This window comes from Chlorocebus sabaeus, chromosome 29, assembly GCF_047675955.1.
Source record: "Chlorocebus sabaeus isolate Y175 chromosome 29, mChlSab1.0.hap1, whole genome shotgun sequence".
NCBI classification, from domain to species: domain Eukaryota; kingdom Metazoa; phylum Chordata; class Mammalia; order Primates; family Cercopithecidae; genus Chlorocebus; species Chlorocebus sabaeus.
In genome coordinates, this window is record NC_132932.1 from 5,332,818 (window position 1) to 5,349,978 (window position 17,161).

Genomic DNA, 17,161 nt, shown 5'->3' on the forward strand with positions numbered 1-17,161 from the left:
GGACAACATGGTGAAACCCCGTCTCTGCTAAAAATACAAAAACTAGCTGGGTGTGGTGGCGCATGCCTGTAATCCAAGCTATTCGGGAGGCTGAGACAGCAGAATCGCTTGAACCAGGGAGTTGGAGGTTGCAGTGAGCCAAGATCACGCCACTGCACTCCAGCCGGGCAAGAGAGTGAAACTCCATCTCAAAAATAAATAAATAAATAAATAAATAAATAAATAAATAAATAAAATAAATAAAGAAATCAACTAAGGTCCTTCCTCTTTCCATGCAAGCTCAGGGGTAAGGCTCAGGTCTCCCCTCAAGGCCTCCAGAAGAAGCAAACCTGGACTGCCCACACTGTCCACCTGCTGCCGGAGACCTGCGGAGTTAACCTTTTCTCTGAGGCCCTTCCCACTTTCCCTGGAAGGTAGAGTAAAAGCTGGTGCCTCAGAGCCCCATTGCATCCACCAGCATGGGAAGGTTTGGCTGCCCTCATCTGATTCCTGGGCAGGACCGAGACGAACATCTCAGGGAAACATCTGCACGTCCGTAGGTGAGCTGTGTAAACTTGGGCCAGACAAATGATCTCTCTAAACCTCTGTTTTAACCTGAAAAGGAGGCTTGCCGAAGGGCAGGCAAAACTCCTTCTCCTATTTTAGCCAGAACATTTCCCCCCCCCCCCCCCCCCAAACCACAAAATACAACCCGGGAGCGTGTGCAGGAGCACAACGGTGACAGTGGGGTCACACACGGCTCCATTCACACCCCGGGGAGCCACCTGGAACAGATGATTTCATCCGATGACTGCACGCCAGGCAGCTCCCCCAGGTGGTTGTCCGAGAGGTTCAGCTTCCGGAGGTTGATGAGGCCCCAGGGGATAACCGAGGGGAGGGTCGCCAGGCAGTTGGCAGAAAGGTCGAGCTCCGTGATCTGGCAGGAGATGTCTATGAGCCAGTCTAGGTCTACCCAGGGCAATCTGAGATGGGACCATTTCACACGGAGCGCCTAGTGGTGGAGAGAAGGGAAAAGAACATGTGGAGGGTGAGTTCAGGGCCCACATGGGCTTGGAATAAAGCAAGGGTTAATGCAAGTGCATGTCTGTGTGCCTGCTCCAGCCGGGGTCCCAAGAGGCCTGCACATGTCCTTCTCCGCCCCCAGGACCTGCCATGGTGTTGGGCGCAGAAGAGCTACCTGTTCCCATCTGCACCTGCATCTTACAGGCAATCTGTGCACAGCTCCTGCAAGTCACCCTCCAACCTCCAGAGGGAGCTGGTGGGCGTGGGCTCAGTGCCACCCCTTAAGAGGTGGCTCACGGAGGGAGGAAGCGCAGCAGAAATTGCTCACCTACAGAGGAGACCACTGAAGCTTACAGGCGCCTCCCCTAGACTGGAGAATAAAGCTGAACACCCAAACCCAAGTCTCTGACCTCCCTTCAAGGCTCCCTTTCCTGTGATTAGAGGAGCACCGCGCCAGGGTGCTTGGTGGACGGGCTGCTTCCAGAGTGAGCCTGATATACAAACAGACGATGGCCACGCAATATATAAAAAATAGAACTCTGACCCACAACCTACAGTGATCTGCCTGGGAAACCAACCTCTTTATTGATAGTAAATAGCCCAGGAAGCCAGTCTCCTGTAAGACAGAGGTGCAAGAAGCCAGCTGCTGCTGCTGCTTCTTCCATTTTTTTTTTTTTTTTTTTTTTCAGATGGAGTCTTGTTCTGTTGTCCTGACTGGAGTGCAGTGGTGAGATCTCGGCTCTCTGCTTCCCGGGTTCAGGCAATTCTCCTGCCTCAGCCTCCTCAGTAGCTGGGACTGCGGGCATGCACCACCACTCACGGCTAATTTTTGTATTTTTAGTAGAGACAGTGTTTCACCATGTTGGTCAGACTCAGGCTGGTCTCGAACTCCTGACCTCAGGCAATCCACCCACCTTGGCCTCCCAAAGTGCTGCAATTACAGGCATGAGCCACTTCTTATCTCTAGTAACAACTCAGGAAGCTAAACCATCATTTCCGTAAAAGTCAGTCTAAAATGGCCAGGACTTGATTAATAACTGACAGATTCTCTAATTTTTGTCCTCACTTTCCATTTAGGACCAACCTGAGAGAGCCAACTTTGCTCCCCTACCAATCCCATAGGATGCCCAGCTTGCAGAGAGCCCCCCAGCTTCCCCACACCAACAGCCTCCAGGCAGGACGCACCCGAGGCCTTCCCTTTGTCCCACTAGAAAACTCCCACTCCTCTGCCAGCCTGTGGGTCTCTGCCACATGCAAGTGATGGTGGCTGACGCCCTTGCTGTTGAAGTCCTGCTAGATAAATTGCCTTTGCTCCTCTCATTTCTCATTGGTCTTCCTTTATTTCCACAAGAGGGAGTCAGAAGGGCCAGCGGTTTGCTGGCATGAGATGGTCAAAGAGACCTGGTGAAATATATCGAAGTGGGACTTTTCTCTTTCTTCTTGATTATCAAAGAATATTGGGCTCAGTCAGGTTTCTGGGGAGAGGAAATCTGCTTTTGGGTCTGTTTCTTCGAAGCAACTGGAAATCCGTATTGGAAAATTAGAGGAGCAGAAATATAAACAAAAATTAGTGCTTCGCAAATAGGAAAATGTAACAAGCAGAGGCTGCGGGAAAGGTCCCAACAGTGTGGGATAAATTCCTCTCAAAAATTGGCGGCAGTTGACAGGCATCCTCATTTGGCCACTAGATGGCGATGAGCGCCCGTCTTTAGATCCCCCTTCGCCCCCTCCAGGAGTTTGGAAAGAGTGGGTCTACACCCTCTCAAAGCTCCCGTCTTTGAACCAGGAGAATGAGGGACTCAGTCGCGCTTGTGCTCTCTCTCTCGCTCTCTCTCTCTCTCTCTCTCTCTCTCCCTCCCCCCCACCCCCCCCTTCACATGGATGAAAACGGGAGGGCAGCACTAGATCTAAGGTCAGGAGAGTAGATTCTGAGTTGATTTTTTTAGACAAGTCACTCAATTGCCCTGGGCCTGTTTCATTGTTACTGTTTTACTCCCTACATTTTTTTATTTTGAAAAAATTTTAAACTTCAGAAAAGTTGCATTAGGTCACAGTGCACTCTCCACCTCAACTCACTGATTGTTAAAACGCTGTCACATTGGCTTTTGCTTCTCTCTCTCTACACAAATACACACGCTTTTTATATTTTGATGAATCATTTGCCAGTAAATGATTATTGTGCTGCTTCACCCGTAAATACTTCAGCATGTATCCCTGAAGAATAATAATATTTTTTATACATGACAGCCATATAATTATCATTTTCAATAAGTGTAACATCAATACGATATTAAGTTCACAGTCCATGTTCAAATATTCTCAACCCTCCCAGAAATGTGGTTTATAACTATTTTGTGTCCTGATCCGGGATCCCATCACAATTGCATGACATTGCAATCCCACACTGTGTTACATTGTCATGTTACTTTACTTTTCTTTTATCTAGAAGAGTCTCCATACCTTTTAATGCCTTTTTTTTTTTTTACATTGTCACTGCATTAAGTCCTGGAACTTTTAGCCTCTTCATCACGGGGCAGATGCTGGTATGTTTCACTGCCTGTCTTATAGAATATCCCATAATCTGAATTTACTCAATTTTCCCCCAAAGTTTAGATTAAAGTTAGCTATTTTGGGCAACAACCTTAGAGTCCAGTTGAGTGGTTCCCACCGAATCCCACCCGGAGCACCTGATGTCAGGTATTCCTGCTACAGGTGGTACCCTGTTTGGTCTCTTGGTTAAGGTGGCGTCTGTCAGTCCCTCCTTTGTAAAGGTTAACATTACACCTTTGTGATTAGTAAACAATCTGTGGGGTGATATTCTGAGATTATGTGACTATTCTGTGTTTCTACATCCTTTTGCCCAGTGGGTTTAGCATCCCTTGCTGATCCTGGCCTGAATCAATTAGTACAATGGTGGTTACAAAGAGAAAGTTTTGCTAAAGCTACCTTTCCTTCTACATGTATTACCTGGCATTCTTTTGTACAGAAAAGCATTGCCTCCTCACCTCTTAAAGTATCACTATGGACACATGGATTCTTTTTTTCCCAAGTATCATTATTTTTTGATGCCCAAGTCATCCCCAATTTGTCTGGGGGAGATCCATTTTGGGTGAGAGAATGCCCCCTGTCTTCCTGTGACATATAGTTATCAGTTTTGGGGTCCCTCCTTGCTTCCTGGCAAAATAAGATCTTCCAGTCTCCTCTTGTACTTTCTAAGCCCAGACCTTGATTCCCTTTAGCAAAATTGGTATTTAGAAACCAAGATCTGGGTGTGAGGTGTGTTTATCACTGCTGGACTGTCACTGCTTCTCAGCCCATTGATGGGACACAGCTCTGTATTTAACATGAGTGCATTCTGATGCCTCCAATTCAACACAGCAAAGTGGGTTTTTTCCCTAATCTTTCCATAATCCACAATTCATGATTGTATCACTCTTCATTCCATTATCATTGGTTTTAATCTGTTAAATAAGTGGCTTGGATTAGATGATGCCTAGGTCAATTCTGGTCCCAATATATTTTCTGGTGGTCATCTTGCAAAGTACAGTGGCCTTCCATGAGGAGTCTTTGGATAAGCATGACAGTCAACCCAGCAACAGGCTGACAGGAAGGTCACCATGTGGACTTTGCAATGCCAAGTCAAAAAAGGTTCCACAGGGCCTGTATACCTCTCCTTCCTGGATTCACAGAGACACGCCCAGGTCTCAGGGGCAAGGGCCAGACAGCTGAACATGGAATAAAGGTGTTAAGATTGCAATCCAACCCTCTCCAGTCACTCTGCATGGCCGTTATGGTCATTCAATATTGAATGGTTTGTACCCAAAATGAAATGGCAGCCAAAGGCAAGATGCAGAGGAGGCTGGTTATGGTTTTGGTTTTGACAACATATTTAAGTGTCTATTGAAAATCTTTAAATAAAACTCTGAGGACCATCATAAAATAAACAAAACAACAGGAAATAATCAAAGTATTACTATAACATGACCCAATTACGGTACAAATCCCTTGGGGAAGAGCTTAGGTGTGGCTGTCCTTACAATGGCAGCCTTCCTCTCAACGCCTCTTCCACATCCCCTGAGCTGGGGCTGGAGCCCTGAACTGCAGAAGGAGCAGGGGCTCGGCCTCAGGCTGCTTAACTAACTCCACGTGAACTCTGAGCAAGTCGCAGTGGAGGTAAGCACTTCCTTGGCCTCTGTCCAGCTTGAGATCCCATGTGTTAACCTCCCCACTGATCTGTGTGGCACTGACTCAGCCCACATTTCTTTTGCTGTGGCAGACAGCATGGCCAACCAGAACTCAGACTGTACACTCCACAGTACAGAGCCCTGCCTGGCTGCCTCTGCAGCTCAACCTCATACCCACTAAGCAGCAGAAACTAAATCAGTGTTTGTGAGCTGAAGAGATTCAAGTCACCAAGACCTGCAAGCCATCCACTCTGTGCACTTCTTACTAGGTCAATCATCCTGAAGTATCAAAGTCTGCTCAAAACCTTTCAGCTTTCCCTAGCCCACTCAGCCTTTAGCAGAACATCCAAAGTCCTTCCTTTGCAGCCTCACAGCCCCCCAGTTGGCTCCAACCCACTTTTTCAACTTTATGTCTTCCTGCCTTTCATAGCTTCTCCCTGCCCACCCAGAGCAGCCTCTGATTTATAGTGATGCCCTTTGCCTTCCTGCGGGCAATGATTTGTGGGGTTAATTTATTCTGGATAAAAGAAATTAGGGGAGGGGGCACAGTCCCAGAGCAGGGGAATTCAAGGCCAAGGAAAAGCTACCAATTGAAGTGCAGAAACTGCATGTTCATAAATAAACTGCAGGGATCACAAAGTAGGCCCAACATTGACATTTGTAGGAAGGCTTTGGGGGCTACAAGGGTGTAGCCTTGCTGTTGGTAACTGACTGGCCCATGTGCTGAAGGGGCTGCCAGGGTGCTCTGGGGCTGCAGACCTCCCCTGCCTCCCTATTGGAACGTGAGTTATCATGGTGACCAAAGGGGCCAAGATGGGAGGACAACGTGGGAAGTATAAGGCAGGCTGGGCCTGGAGCTAAGAGGGTGATATGGTTTGGCTGTGTCCCCACCCAAATCTCATCTTGAATGAGACAGAGAATTATGGGTAGCTCCCATAATTCCTACGTGTTGTGGGGGGCACCTGGTGGAAGATAATTAAATCATGGGGCGGTTTCCCCCATAATGTTCTCTTGATAGTGAACAAGTCTCAGGAGATCTGATGGTTTTATAAAGGGAAGCTCCTTTCCCTTGGCTCTCATTCTCTCTCTTGCCTGCTGACATGTAAGATGTGCCTTTCACCTTCTGCCATGATTGTGAGGCCTCCCCAGCCATGTGGAACTGTGAGTCCATTAAACCTCTTTTTCTTTATAAATTGCCCAGTCTCAAGTATGTCTTTATCAGCAGTGTAAAAACAGACTAATACAGAAGGTCTTTGCATACACCTCTTAGAGTGGACCTCCTTTCTCCTCTTGGAGAAAGCAGATGTTGCCTGTTCCCAGAGCTCTTTCTAGGCTTATGCCCACGCGTTTCTGCAGGACAGATATCCAATAAACTCAAGCCAGGAAGGAAGTGGTAAAAAGCAGTGGTAGTAGTGTGAGGTCAGTAAAGCGAACGAGATTCTGCAGATGAGGCTGGTCTCTGTTCACACTGTGTGCTGTGAGCATGATGAAGGAGAAACACAACCCTTTCCACCTCTGCGCCCTACTCCATTTACTCTCTCCTGGAATTCACAGTCCCCTCCCTCTCATCCAAATCCCATTCCTGCTGCAAGCCCCAGGTCAGGGATCCCCATCCTCCCCTGAACAAGTGCACATGTTACTATGCTACAACAGGGATGCTGTCTTGAACTTGTGTCCGTATGTTCAGCAACACTTTCTTGAGTATTGCTGTGTGTAAACCATTCTGCCAGGCACTGGGGTGGATATGAAGATGCAGACGCTGCAGACAGAACTGACACTCAAGTAGCTTATGGTTCAGAGGGAAGGGGCGTGCCTACGTGTGTGTGGGGCAGTGTGCATGTCTTTGTGCAGGGTGTGCATGGTTGTGTACGTGTGCCCATCTGGCTGCCCTAACTCAAAGGTTTCCTGGCCTTCATGGTCTCAAACAGCACGTGATGCTGACCACCCAGCCAAGAAAGAACACTTGCAGGGAAACCTCCTGTGCTTCCTCTGGGGGTATTGCTTTATCAGAAGAAAATCATCAATAAGAAATAAGTGGCTGTGTGTACCATTGATTCCCCTCAACATGAGAAAGAGGAGAAAGCAGATGTCGCCAGTTCCCAGAGCTCTTTTTAGGCATATACCCACTGTGTTTCTGCAGGACATCTGATAAACTCAAGCTGGGAGGGAAGTGGTAAAAAGCAGAAGTCTGCAAAGGACATGCTTGGAAATGGTTTCTGGGCTGGATGGACATTGAAAAACCTGTACAATTTGTACCTGGTCTGGGGCTAGTCTGAAAACTGATTTACAAAAGTTATTTTCTTCTTTAAGCACAGACATTACAGGGTGCCCAGGTGTCCACAAAGTGGCAGAGAGAAATGAGAAAAAATGCACAGTTAGAAAAGATGTCCAGGGCTGGGCGCGGTGGCTCATGCCTGTAATCCTAGCATTTTGGGAGGCCGAGGCAGGCAGATCACTTGAGGTCAGGAGTTCAAGACCAGCCTGGACAACATGGTGAAGCCCTGTCTCTACTAAAAATATGAAAAATTAACTGGGTGTGGTGGTGCACACCTGTAGTCCCAGCTGCTTGCACGGCTGAGGCAGAAGAATCACTTGAACCCGGAAGGTGGAAGTTGCAGTGAGCTGAGATTGCACCACTGCACTCCAACCTGGGTGACAGAGCCAGATTCCATCTCAAAATAAAAAATAAATAAATAAAAAGATGTTCATACACTTGACATTAAAACCTAGCTCTTCCAGCCCTGGATCCCTCATTAGTCCTCAATATGTACTTGTGTTTAGTCCGGGCAGATTCCGAGACAGCAAAGCCAGCAATTATATAATCCTATCCATGAAGGCTAAACTACAAAATCAATGACAGCTGGTTAAGGAGAAGCCAACAATTCAACACAGCCGTGGTTAAGTTCCACCCACTGTATCACAGACAGAGGGAGGATGTGTTCATGTTGGGTTTTCAAGCATGAGCCCTTTAAATCTCAGTCCAAGTAAAAGGAAGTACCACTTTCTCCAGAAGGCGCAGTCCTATAATTTCAGAAACTTGTTCTTCATGGCAGTGGCAGTGACTTGGGTGGCTTTCAAGAAGGATTAGGTGTATTTAAGGGCAACTGGTTCATTCTAGACTGATGTGTAAGAAGGGCCTCCTCATCCAGTGATGGAAGCTGCCATTCAGGAGGGTACTAGACACCTTTACATGATGCTTCCTGGAGATGTTAGCCATAAAATTGCCACAGTGAATGAAGCACTGCCCCACAATGACATCTCTTATGTTTTTATATCAGTGCAAACCTATGAGTTGAAGAAAAAAATTGTTTAGTGAAGAGTTGGCATCTACAAAGCTTTTAGCCTGGTTTGAGCCTCAGCAGATGTGGCTGGCACCCCAACCCAGTGCAGACTCAGAAAAGGATTCCTGGTCCCGGTGACGTATGCACACAGGTGTGCCCCTGTATGATTCTGTGGGGTCAAGAGCAGCTTTGCCAGACTGAAGTTGTAATGTTAGCTACTTACTAGGTCTCACTGAACCCACAAAGCAGAATCCATAGCTCTTCTCATGTCTCCAGCTCCTTGTTCCTGTCAGTTGGTCAGTATTTTGCTTTTGGCTCATGAGTAAGAATCTTCCCCCCTAGAAACTGTAGATCCTTTCAGAGCACAGACTATGGCTCAGTGACAAAAGGGCACGCCACAATAAAAGGCAAGTAATAGGTATCTATTCAATGAAGACACACATATTACAATGGGGGGAAATACACAGAAAGTTCTTGAACTTGTCAATTCTTGGCCCATACAAACCCCAAGTCTTTCTTTCTGCAGTGAAGCAAAGATTCATGGGATGGTGCCTTCTTGTTGAACCAGCCAGTAAGACAAGAGCCACATTCTGATACGCAGAAGTAACAACAAGAACAACTGAACAACCAAAGGAGCTGCAAAATCAATGAGCCTAATCTGAAATGAAGAGACTCACTCAAAGGCCTGGAGAACATGCCAAAAGAAGCTCTGAAAACAAAGATGCTCAGAGCAGCAGGCCCAGAAATGACATCTGAAGGCTCATCCCAGGTTATCTGCATGACGCCAATGATTACAGTAGAGAAGAGATGATGGCTGCAGAGAGGGTCTGTGCACTGATGCCCACAAGCTGAAGGTAAATTTCAAGGCTACAAATGTCCTCTGGGAACCCAGACCATCAGAAGGGGCCCTCAGTGACAGGGATTCAGTGACAGAGAATCGGCAACACTGGAGACAGCAGCTCTGTCCCAGCGTCCTTGTGCATGTAAAGGCCACAACAGAACCAAAACAAACTGTGCCTCATCTCTGCTCCCAGGAGAAATACTCATTGTGGGTTTTCTGAACACCTACTTCTCAAGTCCCTGCACTCTGGTGGAGACAAGCTCTTAAGGAGAAAGGAGGCATTTAAAATGGGAGGATGAGAAGGATACTGTACCTTGACTGTCCGTCTACCTGGTGTCTAAGGTGGCCCATGGCAGGTGGATCCAGGCCAAGGGCAATGAAGCGAAGGTGGCAAGGATGGTGTGATGGGTTGCAGTGTGTCCCTCCAAAAAGATACACTGAAGTCCTAAAGTCCTGTACCACGCAATGTGACTTTAATCAAAAACAGAGGTCATCTAGCCAAAATGAGGTTATTGTGGGGGCTATCATCCAATATGACTGGTGTTCTTATGAAAAAGGAGAAATTTGAACATAGAGGCACACAATGGGAAGACGATGTGAAGACACAGGGAGAAGTTAGCAGATAACTGGAGAGATGTGGCCACAAGCCGAGGAGCGTCAGGCACCACCAGTAGTCTCCAGCAGCTGAAAGGGGCAGGGAAAGACCCTCCCTCAGAGCTTCCAGGAGAAGCTGACCCTTCCAACACCTTGACCATGAACTGGCCTCCAGGAGTGTGAGAGAATAAATTTCTGTTGTGTTAAGCACCCGGTTTTAGGTGCTTTGTTACAGCAGGTCTAGAAATTCAGATGGTAATTCCTATCTGAAGGGAAGAAAGAGGAGGTCTGGACATTCCATTGACACAGATTATGGTCACAATCACACAGATTACAAAAGGAAAGGCAAGGAACAGACTCTTAGAAAGCCAAAAGCATTCCTGTTGAGATAAATAGATTAGAAATGTAATTTTAAAAGGAAATGACAATGACAGAAAAATCAGCCATTAAATTTGGGGAAAGCCTGTGAGGACTCTATGGTGTAAATGGAAAATTTCAGAAAGGACTTGAGAATAAGTACCACAGGGAGTAGGGAAAGGAGAGACAAGAAAATGGGGGGACAGTTTCCTTCTAATCTAAGAGGGGCTTACCCACTTAAATAAAAGACTAAATGAGAGAAAACAATGAAGTCAGTTTTGACAATAGCATGTCTATTAAAAATATTGTAAATATCAGAATTAGTGGTTAGCTGCCAATATGTTTAAACAGAGAAAGGAAATATTACCATAGAAACCAGATAAGTGAGAAACCTAAGCACAAAAATAGCTTACAATATACACTTCTGATCATATATTAAACAATCAACATGTAACATTCTGTATGAAACAATCAACATGTAACAATCTGTATTAAACACTCATTGTAACAATCTGTGGCTACAAGTCCAGACTCTAGGCAAACAATTTGCAAGTAGAAATGTAAGATTTACGTACCAAAATAAAAATTATCAGTGACACAATCAAAGAAAAAGCAAACATTGTATGAAACAAACAAGGAATATAAAGAATCAACTCCCAAAGGCCCCTAATTCAATATAATTTTTTCCCAGTCAAACATTTCAAATAACAAATAGTCCCTATGTTATGTAAGTGGTTCCTTAATACAGGACTCATTTCATTTTATGAGTCAAAACCAGTTACTTTGCAAGGGCCGTTAAAATTCCAGCCCAATTACATGTAAGTACATGGATACAAAACTGCAACAAAATATTTAATCAGCTACAACTAAACTCAGAGATTTAAGTTTTCTGGCCAGGTAGGGTCTACACAAAGACAACAGCATGGCAGTAATTTAGGGAGAAGCACAGCACACTCTGTCAGAGAAAGGGAAACAGAGCTCCTCTTTTAAGCAAGTGAATGCCAAAAGATGTGTTTAGTAAAATGCATCACTTTTTCTTTGCTAAAATTCTTAAAAAATAGGTAGAGAGGTTTTTTAAACAAAAAGCAACATTGTACGTTTTTCTGTATTATTTCAGTCATTCCTTTTAAAAATAGGAAACTTACAAGAAATCTCCTGTCACTAGTTCCAACTTAGGAATTTTGCCAATAGCGATTTGAGAGAGGGGAAAAAATGCAAGAAATAAAAATATGGTGTCTGCAGTTAACTAAGATACTTAACTTGCTTTTGAGAGAACCCTCAGTTTTCTCAACTTGTAAATAAAGACAAAACTTCCACCTCACAGGCTGTATAGGAGATTAAAATACAGTATTTGGCAAAGTACTTTTTTAAAGCTATGAGGCCCTATGTAAACAGAAGGGAAGATATTGCATACAAAAATTTCAACCATCCACCCGTTCATTCACCCATCCACCTATCCACCCACCCACCTGTTCATCCATGCAGCCATGCAATCATCCACCTACCCATCTACCCACCCATCTATCTATCCATCCATGCAACCATGTAACCATCAACCCACCCATCTACCCACCCATCTAGCTATCCATCAATCTATCCATTCATCCATCTACCATCCTCCTATCCATCCATGCAACCATCCACTGACCCATCTATCTATCCATGCAACTATCCATCTATCCATCCATCCACACACTCACCCACCCATGCATTTTCTACCTACCCACCTATCCATTCTGTTCCAAGCCCTACACCGAGAGGAAAACACAGGGTGAGTAAAATTGGCCAAGGTTTCTGCTTTGAGGAAGCTTCCAGTCATGTGGAGAAATTGATTAAAGAAGAATGTCACCCAAACAGATTACCCCAAACTTTGTTTAGTGCTTTGAATAAAACTGACAGGGAGCTCTGAGACATAGAAGGCTGGGGTTGGGGCGAGTGACCACGCCTGAGGGTTAAGGAAGGCCTTCCTGAGGATATTGTGTGGGGATCTGCAGGGTGTCCTGGGTCAAGGAGCAGCAGTGTGCTGAGTGCTGAGGAGGCAGGCTCACTTTTACCTGATGAGGTGTGGTCTGCTTGTGGGTACAGCATGGATAGTATAGCCTTTGCCTGACACCAGATATGTTGGCTTTCTTTCTTTCTTTCTTTCTTTCTTTCTTTCTTTCTTTCTTTCTTTCTTTCTTTCTTTCTTTCTTTCCTTCCTTCCTTCCTTCCTTCCTTCCTTCCTTCCTTCCTTCCTTCCTTCCTTCCTTCCTTCCTTCCTTCCTTCCTTCCTTCCTCTTTCTTTCTTTCTTTCTTTCTTTCTTTCTTTCTTTCTTTCTTTCTTTCTTTCTTTCTTTCTTTCTTTCTTTCTTTCTTTCTTTTCTTTCTCTTTCTCTCTCTCTCTCTCTCTCTTTCTTTCTTTCTTTTTATTTTGAGACACAGTCTTGTTCTGTCATCCAGGCTGGAGTGCAATGGCACTATCTTGGCTCACTGCAACCCTGCCTCCTGGTTTCAAGTGATTCTCCTGTCTCAGTCCCACAGTAGCTGGGATTATAGGCATGCACCACCACACCAGCTAATGTTTGTATTTTTAGTAGAGACGGGGGTTTCACCAGGTTGGCCAGGCTGGTCTCAAACTCCTACCCTCAGGTGATCCACCACCTCGACCTCCCAATGTGCTAGGATTATAGGCATGAGCCACCACACTTAGCAGACATGTTGGTTTCTTTCCCCCATGTCTTCTTATCACAAATAGCAGTGCTTTGACCATGTTTGTGGCAATCACTAACGATTTCATTTGAATTATGTCCTCGAGGTATTCTTCAGAAAGGAAATACTGAATTCAGAACAGTTCACTGGGAGAAAAGAGGTTTATAGCTTTTGCCACATGATGCCAATACTTTCCACACATATGGAACCAATGCACAGTGCCAGCAGCAAGACATTGGTGTGTCCGTTGCTCTACTGCTCTGCCAAATGTCTTACTCAGGGTGTATATTTATTTTTGCTAGTTTAATAGGTGTGTGACAGTACTTGCAAGTTATTTTAATTTGAATTTCTGCAATTGCCAGTAATGTTGTATATGTTGCCATGCCACGATTTACTGCCAGTGTTTTCTTACATGTAAATTAACTGTTCATTTTTCTCAAATTTTTACTTAGTGGAATCTGTGAGCAATGTGAAAGCCAGGGCAAGAGTCTAGCCATCACTGCTGAGTCCCAAGCATCTAGCAGGTGATCTATAAACTTTGGCTAAATTAAATTCAATACATGGAATTGCATCAGTGATCTGCTTTGGATTTAACTGTTTGTCAGTTATTTTTTTCGAACTATTTTCCATGTCTTTTCTTTTTAAAATTATGTTTTAGTATAAATAATTTTGCTTTAATGTTCATGTTATTTCTGATCATATATCTTCATATATGTTTAGAAATTGAAAGGCAATCATTTCCCTCTTAAAACTGGGATAAACATGCTTTTAAATATATATGTATCTATAGATATAAGATCTATAGATATTATATTAATAATCATATCTATAGATATGCATATTCTGATGAGTTTTCAAAGCTTAACGTTAACTTGTCTAGAATCCATTTGCATCGTAATGAACCTAAATCTCTGTACTGATATCCAACAGTTCTCACAGCCTCGGATAATGTTTCTTACTCTTATTCTCTTTCTTATTCTTTTCTCATTACGTCCTCTAGTTTGTCACTTAAGTTCAAATAATAGTTTTTCTGTTTCTGCCTGTCTAGCTTAATCATTTTTCTCTGTTGTTATTTAAATACAAGTGATTGATATGCTGGCTGCTTTGTAGGATGTCTTAAAATCCAGCAGGACAGCATGAACACCGGACTGAAAAGCCATGTGCTGTTCCCATTCACTATTCTGCCATGTGACCCTGGCTACCCATTTTCAAGTTCTACGAAGCACTAACATACATGTGGATAGCATCACATTTGTCTCCTGTTCCACAGGGAAAGCATATGGGCGAGGAAGAGGACAGGGGGAGCTTCAGTATTTGGAATCTAGAGAAAATGGGCATGTGTGGGACAATGGACTGAACTGCTCACCAGGGCACAAGAAAAGTGGAACTGGTGGAAGGATGCTGGGAACAGTCCAGGGTTTGCTTTCATGATTCTCAGAGGGTAGGGAAAGGACCCTCTCTTCTGTTCACACAAGCGATTGTTGAAAAGGCCAGGCCAAGAGGAGTCAGGGTCCATGCCCCAGCACTGGCTCTTACCATGGGGGCCTTGCTGGGCCGGGCTGAATTTTGGGAATGCCAGTGCCCACATCTGGTCCTATAGCAGCACCGCCTGCTGAGAAGAGGGTATGTGGCACCAGGGCAGTGGTGATGTGTGTGGAAGTGCACAAAACTCTGGAATAACACCCTCTGCACCAAATGTGAGGTCCTACTTAAGACAGGGATGTTCCCCAGAGGCCTCAGGAAAGGCCACCAGCCCCCGGCCATCAGGCACTCTCATGAGCACGCAGCCGTGGCTCAGCTGCCTCCATCAGCAGCTTGCATGGCCCCAGTAAAGCGCCTGCCTTAACTCTGAGGATGCACAGCTGGGCTGCTTGCGCTCAGGCACTGACACGCAGACATGAAGGGTGGGGCACCAGGAACTTGTAAGCTACATAAGGCGGAACTGATCCAAAAAGTAATAATAAATGTCCCTCTCTCTTTAGGTTAGCTGCCAGATTTGAAATCATTAGAGACTTTTAAAAGGAAATTAATAATTTCCCCGTTGGGTTGTTTGAAAGTTAATTTCAGGCCTGGTCTACTTCCCACATGTAAAACAGCCCCAGTGAGCCCTCAGCCTGGCTCTCTAACTGCTGAACAGGAACGAACATCGTGGTTATTCTGGGATCTGATTAGGCTTTTCCTGGCATTTCCGAGTTTTCTTTTTCCTTTCTGGGTGTGACAACATCAAAGCATTAAGCTATTTCTTATGGCAACACAGCTAAACATTGACATGATGTTCACCACGAACGCAGGCTGTCTTATTAGACGTTCAGGCAAAACTTCAGCAGCTTTAAAAGGAGCACTGCCCAGCCAGGCAAACAGCGTGGCCAGGTCTGACTTTACTTCACTTTTGTTCCTTACAGAGTGTGTTCCAGCAGTCCAGACCATACAGTGTGGCCTCTGGAACCTTCTTCAACCAAACACCAACAAAACCCAAGCAGCCAGCCACCGCCAATGGAAAACAAATGTGGGTTTCTGTGCACTTTCTCCCTTTGCTGGCAGAGGTTGATTCGGGCTATGCTTGACCCAGAAACATGCAGAGGGGCTGCTATACCTGGACCGGCTGTGGCTTCCACGCAGGTAGCAAATTACATTAAAAAATACTGACCAGCTGGTGGGTTAAGCAGAGCTCAACCACACAAAAAACACAACGGTACATGCATGATCTCCCTAAGATATCATCGTGTGGCCCATGACTGCTTGTTGTACCAAGCAACAACCTCCGTCACGTGTGCCCTGATGGAATTGTTACTTCAACAAGGTCACAGCCACAAGTGCCAGCAGTGCCAAAGGAGTTTTCAGGCCATGTATCATGTCAGTGAAGCACCCTTTTAATGCCTACCCTTGTGTAATATTCTGAACCAACCCAAACTCTCAGTTTAATCCCACTGGATACCTAGGAAGGTAGGAGCACTTACCTCTGGCTCCTGAGTCATCCTTCCTGACTGCTGGAACCCTCTGCCCGGACCCCTCTCTCCTCTCTTCTGCCAGCAGCACAGAAGGAATGTGCTGTTGCAGGTTGGAGATGATGGGGCAGCCAGGTACACTCACTCCAAAGTACTTGCTTTTGAAATTCACTTGAATGCTAAAAATACCGTCTGCTTTGGGGAAGCTCAAGGGGTCCTTGTGACTCAGGTTGTGCTGAAATTTCATTTCCTCTTCTGATTCCACGCAACAGAGCCAATGAGAGGAAAAGCAACGTTGCCTTTCCCTTGTCTTTTCATTCACAAAATGCAGTAATCACTTCTTCCATGCTCTATGCCAACGTTGGCATGTGTAAGAAGAGTTACCTCACAGAAAAGATCGCAGGTAGAAGACAACAGCCGTTTCTGCTTTTACCCTTACACCAAGAAAATCGGAGTCACTGGCGCTTGACCTTGGGTGCACATTGGAATCATCTGGAGAATTTTTAAAACTCCTCATGCCAGGTGTCACCCCACAGATTCGGATTTAATCAGTGTAGGATGTGGTCTTAGTGTCCAGATTTTAAAAAGTTCCCAGGGATTCTGATGTGCAGAGAATCAATAGTCTATGTGAAACCTAGGTGGTATAGTTCAGGAACTGAGAACTGGGGAAAGCCCTGCGTTCGGGAGTCTAAGCATCAATACTGTTTAGTATTTGTCATCCTTGGACAAATAACATAATGTCTTTGTACCTCAATAATTTCATCTGTAAAACAGACACTATTCCCTGCAGTTCTTACTGAGGTCTTATGAGGACCTAATAAGATAAGAAAGTGCTTGGAAAAATAACAAGCACTACATAGATGTAAGGGTTAGATGATCATTATTTCCTTTGGTGATGTGAGGCTAAAAGCAATATAACTAATATTTATTGAGCACTTATTATGTGCCAGGGCCTGTGCTAAGTGCACAGCTGCCCTCCATGGTGAAGATTATTGTTAACCCGGTTTTATAACTGAAAAAATCAACCAAGGAATGAAAGGTAGAAATACACAGAAAGTACAATATCAGTATTCTCTAGAAACTAGGAAACCAGCAGGAATAAGGGAAGGGCAAAAAGGAAATAGTAATAAATTAAAGAGATGGAAAAATATATGCTAATAGGACAGGTTCTACACAGATATGAAGTAGGTGGATTCCTCTTTGAAAAGCAACACACTCAGATGAGATTAAAACCCAAATGCTGTTTACAAGAAATATACCTATGGTAAA

The 17,161-nt window shown here is 44.9% G+C and overlaps 1 protein-coding gene across 3 annotated transcripts in view; it reads right to left on the minus strand.

Annotated features, from left to right (window-relative positions):
- Positions 1 to 17,161, minus strand: part of LRRK1 (leucine rich repeat kinase 1) — a 147,287-nt gene that overhangs the window by 55,713 nt on the left and 74,413 nt on the right. For all 3 annotated transcript variants that reach the window (XM_007990575.3, XM_007990576.3, XM_073012965.1), the window contains one exon: positions 765 to 991. In XM_007990575.3, coding sequence (XP_007988766.1) covers positions 765 to 991 — 227 coding nt within the window. The remainder of the gene's footprint in view (positions 1 to 764; positions 992 to 17,161) is intronic.